At 34.5% G+C, this 15,117-nt stretch overlaps 2 protein-coding genes across 4 annotated transcripts in view; both read right to left on the minus strand.

The window, feature by feature from the left end:
• LOC136034938 (phospholipid hydroperoxide glutathione peroxidase-like) overlaps window positions 1-12,900 on the minus strand; it is a 28,602-nt gene extending 15,702 nt beyond the window's left edge. For 2 of the 3 annotated variants that reach the window (XM_065716475.1, XM_065716472.1), the window contains exon 1: window positions 12,808-12,900. The gene's annotated coding sequence lies outside the window, so the exon portion shown is untranslated. The remainder of the gene's footprint in view (window positions 1-12,807) is intronic. The other variant, XM_065716474.1, reaches the window with a different exon arrangement.
• Window positions 833-12,801, minus strand: LOC136034937 (aminopeptidase O-like). The gene is made up of 2 exons (XM_065716471.1): window positions 12,357-12,801; window positions 833-2,510 (listed from the first exon to the last, which is right to left on the minus strand). Exons 1-2 carry the CDS (start codon window positions 12,761-12,763, stop codon window positions 1,088-1,090), a joined length of 1,830 nt encoding a protein of 609 aa, XP_065572543.1. The 5' UTR covers window positions 12,764-12,801; the 3' UTR covers window positions 833-1,087.
• Window positions 12,901-15,117: the final 2,217 nt, after the last annotated feature.

Below are 15,117 nucleotides of genomic sequence, written 5' to 3' on the forward strand. Positions count from 1 at the left end.
AATTCGGTATTGGTCCAACAACGATTGATAGCCAAAAAAGGTGCATTCTTAAACTGACTGGCAACCTTTTTTTTTAAATGCGTACCAACATTAAAACATACTCTAAAACGGATTTTAAACAGTTAATACAAGAAAAAGTACAACTATCAATATGTCACAGTGCCAAGCAACCCAAAGCCAGCATAGCTACAAAGGCTCCTCCTTTGTCTCACTATGTTCAAGAGTTTCAGTCTTTAATCTCTCCTTTGAATTTTCCTTTTCCTTCGAATATTTCCTTACAATATCTCCTTGCCTTATTCAAAGACATCCTGCTTTTTCCTCCGACCAAGCTGGATGGCCAAAAAACCCAGTTATTTACAGTCTATTAGCTTCATCCATAACCTCTAAGCTAACCATCTCGTTTAAACTTAGGAGCACAGTGGTCCAACCCTTAGGAGGGGTGATGAGATATGAATTACTAGAGAGGGATATACAAAAGAGAGGTGAACCCCCAATATATGTAGACATGTATACGTATGGTTTTCTTTTTAGTGGTCTCCCTTCCCCACAAAGATGAGCAGTGTCCCCTTAAAAATGTCACTTAGAAATCAGTCTATTGTGCATAATTAATTTTCCCCAATAATTAGTCCTGTAGAGTTTCAAACAGAATTCCAAAAAATCTTAATTTCAGATTCCAATAAGTTTTTCTTCCATTCAAAATGAAGGAAAATTGCTATCAGTAAAAATCTTAAGACTCGACCGGTCTTCTTTGCAGTTATTAAAAAAAAAAATCACTTTGAGTGCCACAGTCTAAAGTAAATTTGATCCTTCATTATAAAAGTAAGTCAGCAAGAATAATAAAATACTTTTATTTAGCCATGCTATTCCTATTTTTTTTTTACATGTCCACACATAAAGAATACAAAAATAGAAATGCAATTCAACAACGAAAAAAACAACAAAAGTGAATATATGGGAAAAAATGTTTTCGAAGTTGGTAAAGATAGCATCATCTAGAGCGCTCAGTCCTTGTAAATAATGCCATGTAGTTGCATATTACGGAGCACTAAAAACCAATATCACACAAAGCCCAGAACAGATTATAATTTTACTTCATTATGTCTTGCAGCATCAACTTAGTTGAATGATCATATTCATCTATTAATTGGTTATAAACTTTCCTACAAAGATGTTTCTGCCAATGTTTTGCTGAAAGCCACATTTCATTGTATACATATACACCAAGACTCTGAAAGTCACCTAAAAATTCAGTGATAAAATCACAGTGCCTTTTCAAGTCATACTTCAAAATAACTTCACAGATTCTGTGTCTGACTTCACCATTTTCACTTTTGCAGCTTTCAACAAGACTGTCCAGTTGAGAATGGCATCGGATTTTGTTCACATTCCAATCCAAAATCATGTCTAAAAGATAACACAAAGGTTCACTTTCATATTGATTTGAAAGTTTTGATAAATCAGCCATCTTTCTCTTTTTCTTGTCAGAAAGACATCTTAAAATTCGATCTATAACCTTCTTTATATTCAACTCATTTAAAACCTTTTTATGAATTTGCATTAGCTGGCGTGAAGATTCAATTTCATACAAATCCTCAGGAACATCATACAAATTTTTTATACCCTGAAAAAAGTCACCTGCAAGAACACTTCTTGAGGCATTATTTTCAGCAAAAGTTCTAACAAATTTTACAAAATTTTCGGAACCAATTTGACAAACAAGCTTGTCAAAAATAAGATAGCCTGTAACATAATGATACTGGCTAAATGAACGGCTGTAGGCTAGTCCATCAGCTACATAGTCGCCAGATTCTTTGGTTAGAAAATGTATATACTTTCTATCAAGTTCAGTACCTTCATTGCTGCATTCATCAAAATATCTTTTTAATATCATATACTTCCTTATCTGAGCTATCTCTTGGTAGTCCTGAACGCCTAGCTTTTTTAAAACAATTTTATGGATGTATTCTTCAAAATAAGTTGCAATCCCTTCTGTAAACCAATCTTCATTCCAATTACAAAGACCAACGCTACAGCCATACCAGAGATGTATCGCTTCATGGGAGATCTTTGAAACGAGTCCTTTTCCAATGACAGTAGATGGTGAGACAATAGCCAAGTAAGGACTCGAAAATCCAAGATTTGAAAAACAACGAGGGACAATGACAATATCCCATTGTGAAAAAGGAATTGGGCCCAGCAACTTCTGTATTTCTTCAAGACTTTGATTGATGTATGATAAAGTGGATAGATGAATCTTGGACAGCAGCATTGCTGGCCCATAAATTTTGCACCAATTATTTACAGACACTGTGCCAAATATTCCTAAAGCAATTGCAAGTGTTGATATAGGTGTAGCAATAGTTGATTTAAACCTAAATGTTTTTGTATAGAGACTCTCGCTGATGCTATTAGCTTCACCGCTCATTAGAACAGTATATTCACTTGGAACTGTAATTTCTGCTTCCCAGGTGTGCTCAGCGTCAGGACGGTCATGAGATATAAAAATGGACCTGCAAAACAAATTAAACATCTGAAGTACAATAAACTTACAAATATTCATAAGCATGGGTTTAAACGCCAGCAAAGGAAATATACAACCTGGTTATAGGTGAAACTAAATATCCATCAGGGAGGGGGTAGGATATCTTCTTGCAATCAAATTAAGCAAACGCAATGATATGGGGTTAGGATTGTGAGAATCAGACATTTCAATTGAGTTTTAGAACTAATGGTTAAAATTAAAATGATTAGTATCTGACAGGTCCAAAAAATCAGATGCGTCCCTCAAGACATTCCTTACTTTGTAAGACATGTTGCACAACTTAAAACTAAATTATTCTAAAAACAAATTCCATGCTTGATCTACAAGAAATTCCTGGTTGAAGTAATATGGTTCATTTAACAATATTAGATAAATATGTCCCACAACAGGTCATAACTGATAGTAACACCTAGAAGTTCAACATGAGTCACAGTCATTTTGGGGGAGGGGGAAATAAAACTAGAAAAGAGAGGAGCAGACATCACTAAATTGAGGTTAAGTTATTTCAATTATAGGTATTCACTTTCCCATTTAGAGTCTTGGCTACATCAGAAACATGGAAGATGATTTCAATCCTGCTAATTTTATTAGTTCTATAGTAAATTTCAAAGTATCTTTCCAGTTCACACATGAAAACTCTTGTCAATGCCCTCTCCATGTTGAGTAATCTAGAATTGCCTTCCAGGGCTACCAGCCTGAATACCAGCATAGAAGAAGAGGAAGTTATTTCCACTCTCTGAAGATGTGTTCAAAGGATCTTCCCTCAAGCAGAAATGAAAAAAAAACTACTTAAAGTGACAGTTTTCCTAGTTTTAGATTTTGAAAAGATTGTAAATATTCTTTTAAAATTTTAACAATTTTCTATTTATACCACCCTTAAAAATAGAAACAATGAAGTATCTACTTCATACTACCTTGTTGAATTAGCAAAGTTATTCAAAAATTCATCTATTCAAAATTTGCTTTGCCTGTCATCCTTCTAATATATGTATATTTTCGGTTTTTTTTAGTTTTCATTTGTATATATCTCAATTTGTGGGCCTACAGAGCCCAGAGAAAAGGAAAGAAAGGGTTATTAAGCACATTAAAAGGGACTTCAGCTTTAGACAAGCATACTTAATGGACTAAAAAGGAGGGATTTAATGCACCTAAACTTTTTTTTCAACCAATTTTCATATGTAGGGTCGATAGGTAAACGATTAGGGGGTCTTTGGACCAGCTTTGTTGGGAATGCCCTCCTCTAAATCCTCAGCGCAGGCTAAGTACAGTTTTGACTTGTTGTCTTCCTTCATTAAAAGAGCTTTAGTTGTACTTTCGGCTTTTTGGACCAAAAACCTTTAACCCGTCCCTTGTTACACCCTTGCTTGGAGCCACCCAGCCACCCAACCATTGGCACAACAGAAAGCGTCTCCAAGCTGAACTTGTTTTTTTTTCAACTTTAGACAGGTCTTTCAGACAAAGCCACCCTTACCCCTAACTGTCTTGCTCCCTATCAAGGAACATCATCTCACTGATGATCTCTATCACTGATAAACTATGCACCACTCCCTAGACTAGCCACCACCAGAAATTGATATCTTATTTTTTTTATTCCTAGGAACATTTTTGGTTTACACCTTTTTTATTGGTGCTATGGGAGGGAGTAATAGCAAGACAATTTTTTTCTATGTAACATATAATATTACATTCATATGCCTACCAGCAAAGAGGTGGAAAATTCAAGGCCTTTTCATGGCCCTCGCCAGGATATTTTTTCTTCTTTTATTTGGTGTGTGTTTGGGGGGGGGGGTCAAATGCTACCAGAACTTTTGTTTCCAGAAATTAAAAAAAACACCTTAAATGCTCTTCAGACAGGAACGTTATAAGGTATGCTTAGAGGAAAATCCCCAATATTTTTTTTGTGAACAGAGTTTGATGACTTTGGAAACTTTCTTTACTTAAACTATTCCTTGCTTATTTTGAATAAGATGTTTGTGTCAGTTTTAAATTTGCTTGTTTCTGCTTATAGACTGACTCCATGTAATTTCAGTTTATTTTAACAAAGAAAAGACATGCTCCTTAAAGGTATTTCTGACAGGAAAACATTTTGATGTATGTTTACTAGACAATACCCAATACTTTTTGTGCACAGAGTTTTTTTAAACTTTTTATACTTAAACTATTATTTGCTAATTTAGGACAAGGAGTTCTGTCTTTACTTTGTTCTGACTTGGAGTTTGACTATATGTAATTTATATTTAAATACACATATATGTACATATACATATATATATATATATATATATATATATATATATATATATATATATATATATATATATATATATATATATATATATATATATATGGAACATATTTAAACATATATATATATATATATATATATATATATATATATATATATATATATATATATATAGAACATATATAAACATATATATATATATATATATATGTATATATATATATGTATATATATATATATCCCTTAAAACTAATTCAGATAGGAAGAATTTCTGATGTATGCCTAATGGACGCATTCTCAATCACAAGGGGTGAGCTGTCAAAATGTGCAATAGTTGTTTGTACCAGATCATGTCCATAGGAAGTGATTATTTGTAGTTCTTAGTCCTAGCCCATTATCTGTGTGTACTTTCATCAAAGAGCAACCCTTCTACAGTTGCCACTAATTTCATTTGACCTTTTTTACCTTTATTTTACCCTACTATGATAACTCACCCAACAAACAAAAAGATTAAAACAAAGAAACTATTAAAATAAATACCCAGCAATATTTTACACTATATATTTTGCCTGGAATTTGAATATAGGTAGAATATTCTGAAATTCCTTCTTTTTTTATTATTTTTGTTCGTCATACATTCCCCTTGGCTAGTCAACTTTTCATGAGGGGGAGAGGGAGGAATTTTCCCTGGGGCATTGTCCGCTGGGGGGATTTCCTGAGAGGGAATTTTTAGGGGAGGAATATGCTTATTACAGAAACAGTGTTAAATAAAAAACCAAGGCAAAACGCTTCTACTAGTACAGGCTAGTGGTTACCAGGGGCAGTGATGTAATGCTGCCTAAGTGAAGTGATTTGTGCCTTTCATCTATTAATTCTTTCACAGACCCATTTTGTACAGAAGGGATAGTAAAAGAAACTCTCTCCCATGCTCTTTACTGCTACCTGACCCCACAACCCTCCTACATATCAGGTCCAACTTTTCAAGATACCCATTTTCTTCAAAATAGTTCAAAGATCCAATATGTATGGCCATAAATCATGCAAATTGTCAATTATTGCTTTTTACTGAAAACCTGTTTTCATACAAAAAGAAAATAAAAGAGACAATACTTTCTAGGATGAAAGACAATCCATAACAAAGAAACAAACAAAAAACAACAACACAAACATAAAGAATAACACAGGAAGTTTTAAAAATAGTAAGGAAGACAAGCTATGACAGTGTAACTAGTGTAGAAGAAGTTTGAAATTTTTTGATTGTGTTTTCCTATAAGTCTAGTAACAGCTATAGTAGGATATGCTAAATGAAGATTACTGATGAGCTCTGAACTGCATGTACAAATTGGATATTTCAGTAGGTATTCTGAAAAACAGAAGAAACTGCAGCAGATTTTCAACTTATCAGCATGTGTAACAATCTTCCAGAAGAATAAAAAGTAGAGGATGTGGGAGAGAGCAACAGTGTGTTATAGTGTTGATAGATAACAGCAATCAAAATGAAGATTAGCAGAGAATATGGAAGCATGTGAAGCTGATATGTGGTGTTTGATGTGTTCTGTAACAAGATGATGAGCGTGAGAAAATTGTACTCCCAACAGGAATGCCAAGATGGACGATTTGGTCAGATAGGCGGAACTTTTAAATTCTCGAGTGAAATTTCATCAGGCTTTATTTTCATCATGACAATAAAGCTTTATTTATTTCATCATGCAATTGTTTACAGATAGGCTATTAATAATACCATCTTCATAAATACCATCTTGGGTATCCAAAGGCTCAGAACTCCCAGGGATCATTCTCTAAGTCAAAAGGATCTCTTATTCTTATTTGGGAGGTGAAAGAAACTAGGGTCCTTGAAATGGTGCAAAAAGCTGTTTGCCCTGGATTAGTTGAAAATTTATGGCTGTAAGTAATTGGGCCAAGAGCAAGCAAGTGTAAAAAAAAAGAAAAAAAAAAAAAACGGCAAGGTCTCCTTACAAAAATTTGGGGCCCCAAAATATTATTTTATGATTGCCCTGAAATTTCTGTTCTTAAGATCTTGGGTCAAGGGGACCTCCATGCAGAAGCAAGAATAGAAAAAAAATTGTTCCCTCTCCAAAATAAGATAAAAACTTGTTTCCCCAGCCACTTTGCATGGGCAGAGTAATTGTAAAAACTTGGGAAAGGGCTCATTCAATCGTAAATTAAAAGCTCAATGCCCTTGTTTTTGAGGGTCAAAAGTGACTGGAGAGCAACCAACCTCCTTCCTGTGCCCTTTTCTGCTACCCAGCCCACTTGGTCCATGATACTGGACCAAAATTTCTGGTAACCACTTTGTTCTGAAATATTGCAAGGTGCAATAAGTATACCACTGGGGAAGGCTTCATCCCTCCAGCCCCAAAGATATTTGCCTAAATAATATAGACTACCTATTGCTCAAAGACAGGTTTTAGTAGACAAGGCAGTCACGCATTGCAAAATGATTTGCATAAGACAGTTAAACAATAGATGTTATCTGGTCAAGAAAATTCAAATTATCTGAAATTTCTTTAAAATGGCTAGAGTCCAAGCTAAAAAGGTCCTTTTGGCAAAATAGAGGGGAATAGCAGGGCAAGGGAGCTTCTAATTTTATGTTGGGGGAGGGTGAAGGCGCCTAATTAATTTGTCTACAGATTACCAAAATGTTTTGCACTATAAGCTCCTATGGGACTTATCAATGCAGGGTTAACTAGTAAGATAAATGAAAAGACACTGTCTGTTACCAGATTATCAAAATGATGTATCTACAATAGGCTAAATTGAGAATGGATTGGGTTTCAAGTTAAAACTTTCAAGGTATCTTAAGAGAGGGGTCAAGGGGGCCCAAATTGTGATTTGTGGTTTTGAAGCAGGGATAGGTCAAAAAACAGTAGCCATATCTACAATGTCTTGAGAAAAGCTTATAGAATGCAGTTGGAACTTTCAGGCAGTGTGGGGGAGGGGAGTGGAAGGGGACTACAAATTCTTTGATGGGGATAGTGGCTAAAAAAAATCTATGTCTCAATTCCATCTAAACGTTTTTACACTATAAACTCCTACAGAAATTAGAATATATTCAAATCTAAGTAGTGAGGTAAATCAAAAGACAGTATGCATTGCCAGGCAATCAAAACCCTATATCTACAATATCCTAGACAAGTAGAAGCTTATAGGGAATTTGTGTCAAAATCAAAAGACAGTATGCATTGCCAGGCAATCAAAACCCTATATCTACAATATCCTAGACAAGTAGAAGCTTTTAGGGAATTTGTGTAGGGGGGGAGGCAAGTGGACTTTGAATCTCGACTTGATTAGAAGAGATAAGGTCTAATGATATGAGCCCCTTTTGGACCATAAACTATTCCCAGTTAAGTAGATACAGTAAATGTTCTCTATTATCTGATAGCACTAGCACCAAAACCAGGCAAGAATTGTGAATCTTAGGTGCAAAACAAGAGGAAACAGCAACTTGTGAGCAATTCTATGTGATGTTTGATGTGTTCTGTTACAAGATGATGAGTGTGAGAAAATTGTACTCCCAAAGGGAATGCCAAGATAGATGATTTGATCAGATGGGTGGATCTTTAAGTTTTCAAGTGCAATTTCATCAGGCTTTATTGTCATCATGACAATAAAGCTTTATTTATTTCATCATGCAAATGTTTACAGATAGGCTTTTTATAATACCATTTTCATAAATACCATCTTGGGTATCCAGAGGCTCAAAACTCCCATGGATCATTCTCTAGATCAAAAGGATCCCTGATTCTTATTTGGGAAGTGAAAGATGCTAGGGTCCTTGAAATGGTGCAAAAGCTATTTGCCCTGGATTAGTTGAAAATTTATAGCTATAAGTAATTGGGCCAAGAGCAAGCAAGTGTAAAATAAAAAGAAAAAAAGGGTATGGTCTCCTTACAAAATTTGGCAGCACGAAAATATTATTTCATGATTACCCTGAAATTTCTGACCTTAAGACCTTGGGCCAAGGGGACCTCAAGGCAGAAGCAGGAATAGGCAAAAATTGTTTCCTCTCCAAAATAGAATAAAAACTTTTCCCCAGCCACTTTGCATGGATAGAGTAATTGCTGGGAAGGGGCCCATTCAATTGTAAATTAAAAGTTCAATGCACTTCTTTTTAAGGGTCAAAAGTGACTGGAGAGCAACCAGCCTCCTTCCTGTGTCCTTTTCTGCTACCCAGCCTCCTTGGTCCATGATACTGGACCAAAATTTCTGGTAACCACATTGTTCTGAAATATTGCAAGGTGTAATAAGTATAGCACCAGGGAAGACTTCACCCCTGCAGCCCCAAAGACATTTGCCTAAATAATGTAGACTACCTATTGCACAGACAGGTTTCAGTCAACAGGGCAGCCATGCATAGCAAAATGATTTACATTTGACAGTGAAACACTGGATGTTATCTGATCCAGAATTTTAAAATTATGTACAATTTCTTGAAAATGGCTAGTGTTGAAGTTAAAACTCTAAGGTCCTTTTGACAAAATAAAGGGGAGTAAGTGGGGCAAGGGAGCTTCTAATTTTGTGTTGGGTGGGGGCCTAATTATTTTTGTCTACAGGTTACCAAAACGTTTTGCACTACAAGCTCCTATGGGATCTATCAATGCAGGGTTTATTAGCAAGATAAATTGAAAGACAATGTCTGTTACTAGATTATCAAAATGATGTATCTACAATAGGCTAAACTGAGAATGGATTGGGGTGTTAGGTTGAAACTTTCAGGGTGTCTTAAGAGAGGGGTCAAGTGGACCCCAAACTGTGATTTTGGGGTTGGAAGCAGGGATAGGTCAAAAGACAGTAGCCATATCTGCAATGTCTTGAGAAAATTTAGTAGAATGCAGTTGAAACTTTCAGGCAGCATGGGGGAGGGGAGTGGAAGGGAACTTCAAATTCTATGATGGGGATAGTGGCTAAAAAATTTATGCCTCAGTTCTATCTTAATGTTTTTACACTATAAGCTCCTACAGAAATTAGAATATACTCACATCTAAGTAGCAAGGTAAATCAAAAGACAGTATACATTGCCAGACAATCAAAACCCTATATCAACAATATCCTAGAAATAGCTTTGGCAACAAGTGGAAGCTTTAAGGGAATTTTGTGTAGGGGGGGAGGGCAAGTGGACTTTGAATCTTGACTTGATTAAAAGGGAAAAGGTCTAATGATATGAGCCCCTTTGGGACCATAGTCTGTTCCCAGTTAAGTAGACACAGCAGATGTTCTCCATTTTATAAACATGGAGAACATCCTGGATAGGCAATTCACTTGAGAATACAGCATGCTGGGCCCATAGATAGGCTTTAGTGATTGAGTACATTTGACATCATTGGTTATTAAATAGAAGAGTTTATTCAGTCATTTTTTTTCCACTGATCTCATTTTTACTATAGAATACAAACTGATTTGCTTAGAAACATTGGACTTGACCAACTACATAGTTGTACATTTTATTAATGGCTTCAATAACTAAGCAAATTGGTTATCTCAAATTATTATCTGATGGCATTAGCACCAAAACCAGGCAAGAATTGTGGCTCTTTTGTACAAAACAAGAGAAAACAGCAGCTTATGAGCCATTATCTCCTTATAACTTAGAAAAACACATGAACTCAAAACCCTTGCTTGAGCCTCATTACTATCCTTATTTTCTAAAAAAAAAAGAAAAAAAAGACAATTTTATCTTTGAACTGTTTAGGGAGTGTTTGTGTTATTTTGTGTACATTTTACATTCCATTAGCTGGATAGTAGGCATAAGGAAATTTGTTTTAAAGATTAAACATTTTCTCCTCCTCTATCTGCAAGCAAAGAAAGATAATAACTAATATTGAATGTTTAGTCAGCAAAAAACCATTCAGTCCAATCTTGAACCTTATGATGAAACATCAGATCCTGAGGATATAGAATCAGATGCTCAGAAAATGTAAAATGTAGACAACAGGGAATATCTTTTCATCAACCAAGACAATTTGCCCTTTCCACACTGGCCCACATACAAGCTTTCAATAGGGGTCAGATATCATGAGACTTCTATCTTATGCATATTTTTACATGATCAGACAAGAACTAGTTATTTTTCAAAAAAGAAAAGTCAGTTGTTTTAACCTTAAAGAGTTTACAAATGGCAAAAGCCAAGATATGCATATGGCTAAAAATCAATTACCTTGACCTAAATATATGTAAGTACAATTTTTTTATTTTTTCTAGATCTCCACATTTTTATCCTTGGATTGCTGAATTAATATCAGAGCAGGGAATTGTTAAACATACAAACTTCACCAAGTACCTTGAGATTAATGTTGATGAAACCCTATCATTTAAGGAACATGTGAAGTTGATTTCTAAAATACTGTTGCATAACCTAGGTATGATGCATAAATTAAAATATTAATTCCCCCAAAATACTTTATCATTATTATATTTTTCCCTTATTCACCCTTATATTTTGCATTGTTCCTTGATACAGCTTGGTACTTTTCCCTTCTTACTTTGTCAAATCTGTGTGATCCAGAATAATGCTACCTGAGTTTTTTGTGGTGTGGGGAACCAGGAGTCCATGAGGTCAGTCTACAGTGAAATAAATGTAATGCCTGCAGCTGGATTGCATGATTTTTATACTTTGACTTTTATATGTAAGCATCATAATAAGGGCCTTCCAGATTGTTTTGAAGGCATATTTTGTGAGAGGTCAGATGTTCACCAACACAATACTCAGATGCAAGGAAATATTGAGGTTCCTAGACCTGCTTCTAGTAGGTCTTCTTTTTCTCTTGTTTACAGAGCTTCTAAGCTTTGGAACAAATTTAGTAAGGATATTAAGGATAATGGTAAGTTTAACCAGTTTAAATCTGATTTACTTGCAGAGTTGCTCAGTAGGTATGCTTTCAAAACAGATTAACTATATTTTTGGTGGGTTATTCATTGTGTTGTTTTGGGGTTTTATATTATAGTGTTTTGTTGTTTATTTTTATGTTGGTTCAGGTAAATGGTCTCATGCTCCACACTCTTTTTCTTTTATTTTTTTTTTTTTATTTTAGCATATCCTTGCAAGCTCTGCTTTTGTTGTGTTATTAGGCTATATAAAAATGATTATTTTCAATAAAATTGTTTGACTACTACTATTAACTACTACCCAAAGAGCAATGTATGACAAAATGCACAGGAAATATATACTTTTGTGTATATATTTGCAAACTAGAGAGTGGGAGGTGGCAGAGTAAAATGCTTTTGTTCATGATATAGACAAGTATTTTAAGTTTTTTTCTGGGGCTAAGTTGTTTTCACAATTTTATAATGTTTCCTTGCCAACAGCTGCAACTGTACACTGATATCAGACATTCTAGGGAGCTTCCTAGTGTGTATTTTTATACCTATATTCTGTGTTGAAAGTCTTAGTTCCTCAACTCAGTTACTTACCAGAATAGTAAAAAGTCCTCAAACTAAACTTTACCATTACTTTTAGTAGGCCTACAATAATTTTTAAGAATGTAATGCTGATCTTAATTTTGATTAGCCTATAACCTACTTAATTAACTGAAAAAATACAGAAAGACTTACCTATTATTGTAAGGAGACCCACAGCTGAAGCACACCATTTTTGACATTGAATCTTTCCTCCAAAGTAATGATGGACCTTCCTTGAGGGCTGAATACAATATTTCAATAACCAGATCACCCATGCTATTACAAAATTTATCAAAATAAACTGTGACTGAGTGAGTGAACTCATCATAAGCCCAAGATATTACTGAACATATCTTGAAAGATCTTTTAACATAAATATTGAAGATATTGACTGAATATGCATCAAAAATAAACACATTAGTTTCTTTTAATGCTTGGATGTGCAAAATGCTTTTGATTTTAACTGTAAATGCTGTAAAATCAAAGTAGCAGTTGAAGCTCTGATGTTGGATTCTGAATCCATCATTTTTAGATAACATTGGTAAATTCTGTTGAGCCATGGATACCTTAAACCTGAGTCATCAGTCTGCATAGCAAAATTTACCTTTAGAAGAATATGCACAGTGGAATGTATAATTTGCTTACAAAATTTGACGTAACATTTTCCGCTGTAGAAGAAAAGAAATTGGAATCGATGACGTAGCATTTATGCCAAGTAATAGGTAGCGTGAAAACAAACCTCAGAACTATATCCAAAACAAGCCATTGAGCGAGTGAGCCAAATTAAAAGTTATACGGAATTCCATGTATATTTTAGAAGAAGCAGTTTTTGCTTTTTCTAAGAAATAAATTCCTAATTTCCCGGTTTTCCTAGGATATCGTGTTTTTCCTTTAAAGTTATAGGTTGATTTGTAGGAAGATTGCAATTTATAATTTGGCATGTACAGTCAACGGATTTAACCATAACTCACTAACAGTTGAAAGATATATATCATTTTCAAACTTACTTCCTTTTTGGTTTGGGGCTACCGGCTACATCATGCTCTTCTTTATGGAGTTGACATGGACCTTAAGAAGACATTTAGCATGTTTTATTTGAATTTTATTTGCTTCAAGTGATCCCAGTGTCTAAAAAAAATTACTGCGGGTGCCCAAAACACTAGCAACTTTTTGTTTGTTTTCTTCAACATTCAAAGATCTAAATCCGAAATGGCCAGCCATTAAAAAAACAAAGAGAGAAAAAAGCCTCAAGATGATGAAACAAACAGGACTACGGCCATTAGAAATAAAACAAAAGTTTAAACAATACGGATGGATGACGTTGTTTGTATTTGAAAGCACGGATTTGAGTGCTTAAATGTTTTTCTTGATAATCTTAATAGCTGTGATGAATATATTAAATTTACAGTCGAGTTTGAAGAAAATAACAGGCTATTATTTTTTTGATATTTAGCCAATTAAAACAGATAACCAGTTGCTTTTTTCAATAAATAGAAAACCTACACATAGGGATAGCCTTCTGAATTTTCACTCGTGCTACCCTGCTTCAGTGTAAAGGGGAGTTGTTATTTCAGTGGTTGACAGGGTTTTTAGAATTTGTTCTTCGGAATACCTTGATTCTGAAATGTTATAAATAAAAGACATTTTATTTTGTAATGGTTATCCTATTAAATATGTGAACGAAATACTGCAACACAGTAAATACACACATTAAAAACAATAATAAAATAAACGCAGTTTTACAGTCTTCCGAGTGAAATTTGACAAATAGTTAACAACTTAAGCGAATTTTATGTAAGCATAATATTGATACATGCTTTTAATAAATCAAGTCATTGAGTAGTTTTCTGAATTCCGGGAAGGATCGGACTCGGAGCAACTTTGGGAGTGGTGTACTACTTGCTCTTGCGGATAGTCTTAAATTGGCCGAACCCATCAATAGTTTGTCGAACGATCTATTGAGCATCGTGGCTCAATCGACAAGGTTCTAAAATTTAAAAACTTCCGAAAACTTTCTTTTCAGCTTTGGCATAACACATTTTCCACCACCCTCACCATTACGTACAATTTAATGATGCCACCGTCATTTCTAACATTAGAGGCTTGAGACAATAGGCTGGAGAAGCCATTGCAATAAAAAAAATACTTTTTATAATCTTATAATAGACAGAGATACAAAAAACATAAACACTGAATCGATTTTTGGCATTGCTCTTAAAAGTGAACGTGTAGCTAATAATGGTAATAAGGTTTTATAAAATCGCCGGGGGACTATAGTAAATATAAGACCAAGGAGAATTGCAACAGTGGAAGCTAACAATAGGATTATTTCGCAACAAAATGTCTTATAGTTTATTTTTAGATTTCATCTTCGCTCTTCGTCAACACTTAGCGTTGAAGACGTTTTGGTTTTATACAGGTGAAATACCCGTGTCGTTTTAGCTTGTCTTTTCCTTGTATTCGCCGTAGTCCCGTTTGTTTCTTCACCTTGAGATTTTTTACTTCTTTTCTTTTAATTACCACTTCTCCTCAGACTGAAACAGCAATCCTTAAAGATATAAATTATACCTCTAAATTATTATCTTTTAAGCCTAAAGTAGCTTACTTCAACGACAGTAGTTGTTTTAAAGACCAGAGAAGGAACAGATGCCAAATTTTCCGGTAAATCTGCATACCTAACTGTTTAGAAGCCGAAAAACAAAAGTAGTAAAATAACTTTCTACTGTTTGTCATGCACAAGGGATTTTTTCGTAGACCAAAATTTGTCATTATGAAACTTTTCATAGTCGAGGAAAACATTTGTAAAGCTTTAGCTGGCAATACTTTATTTCAGGCGCAAGCCCTTTTAATATTTATGAGAACGATTTTGAATTTTCTGATGATAAGTGTCTATTTCTTATGTAATAAATAGCAT

This window comes from Artemia franciscana, chromosome 13 (assembly GCF_032884065.1).
Source record: "Artemia franciscana chromosome 13, ASM3288406v1, whole genome shotgun sequence".
In the NCBI taxonomy this organism is placed as follows: domain Eukaryota; kingdom Metazoa; phylum Arthropoda; class Branchiopoda; order Anostraca; family Artemiidae; genus Artemia; species Artemia franciscana.

What these genes read in the sequence shown, in the direction of transcription:
- LOC136034937 (XM_065716471.1), bottom strand. Translation starts at nt 12,763, where the DNA reads ATGGCTCAACAGAATTTACCAATGTTATCTAAAAATGATGGATTCAGA. An exon ending in GGGTCTCCTTACAATAATAG is followed by an intron (nt 2,511 to 12,356) that starts GTAAGTCTTTCT and finishes TTTGTTTTGCAG; the next exon opens with GTCCATTTTTATATCTCATG.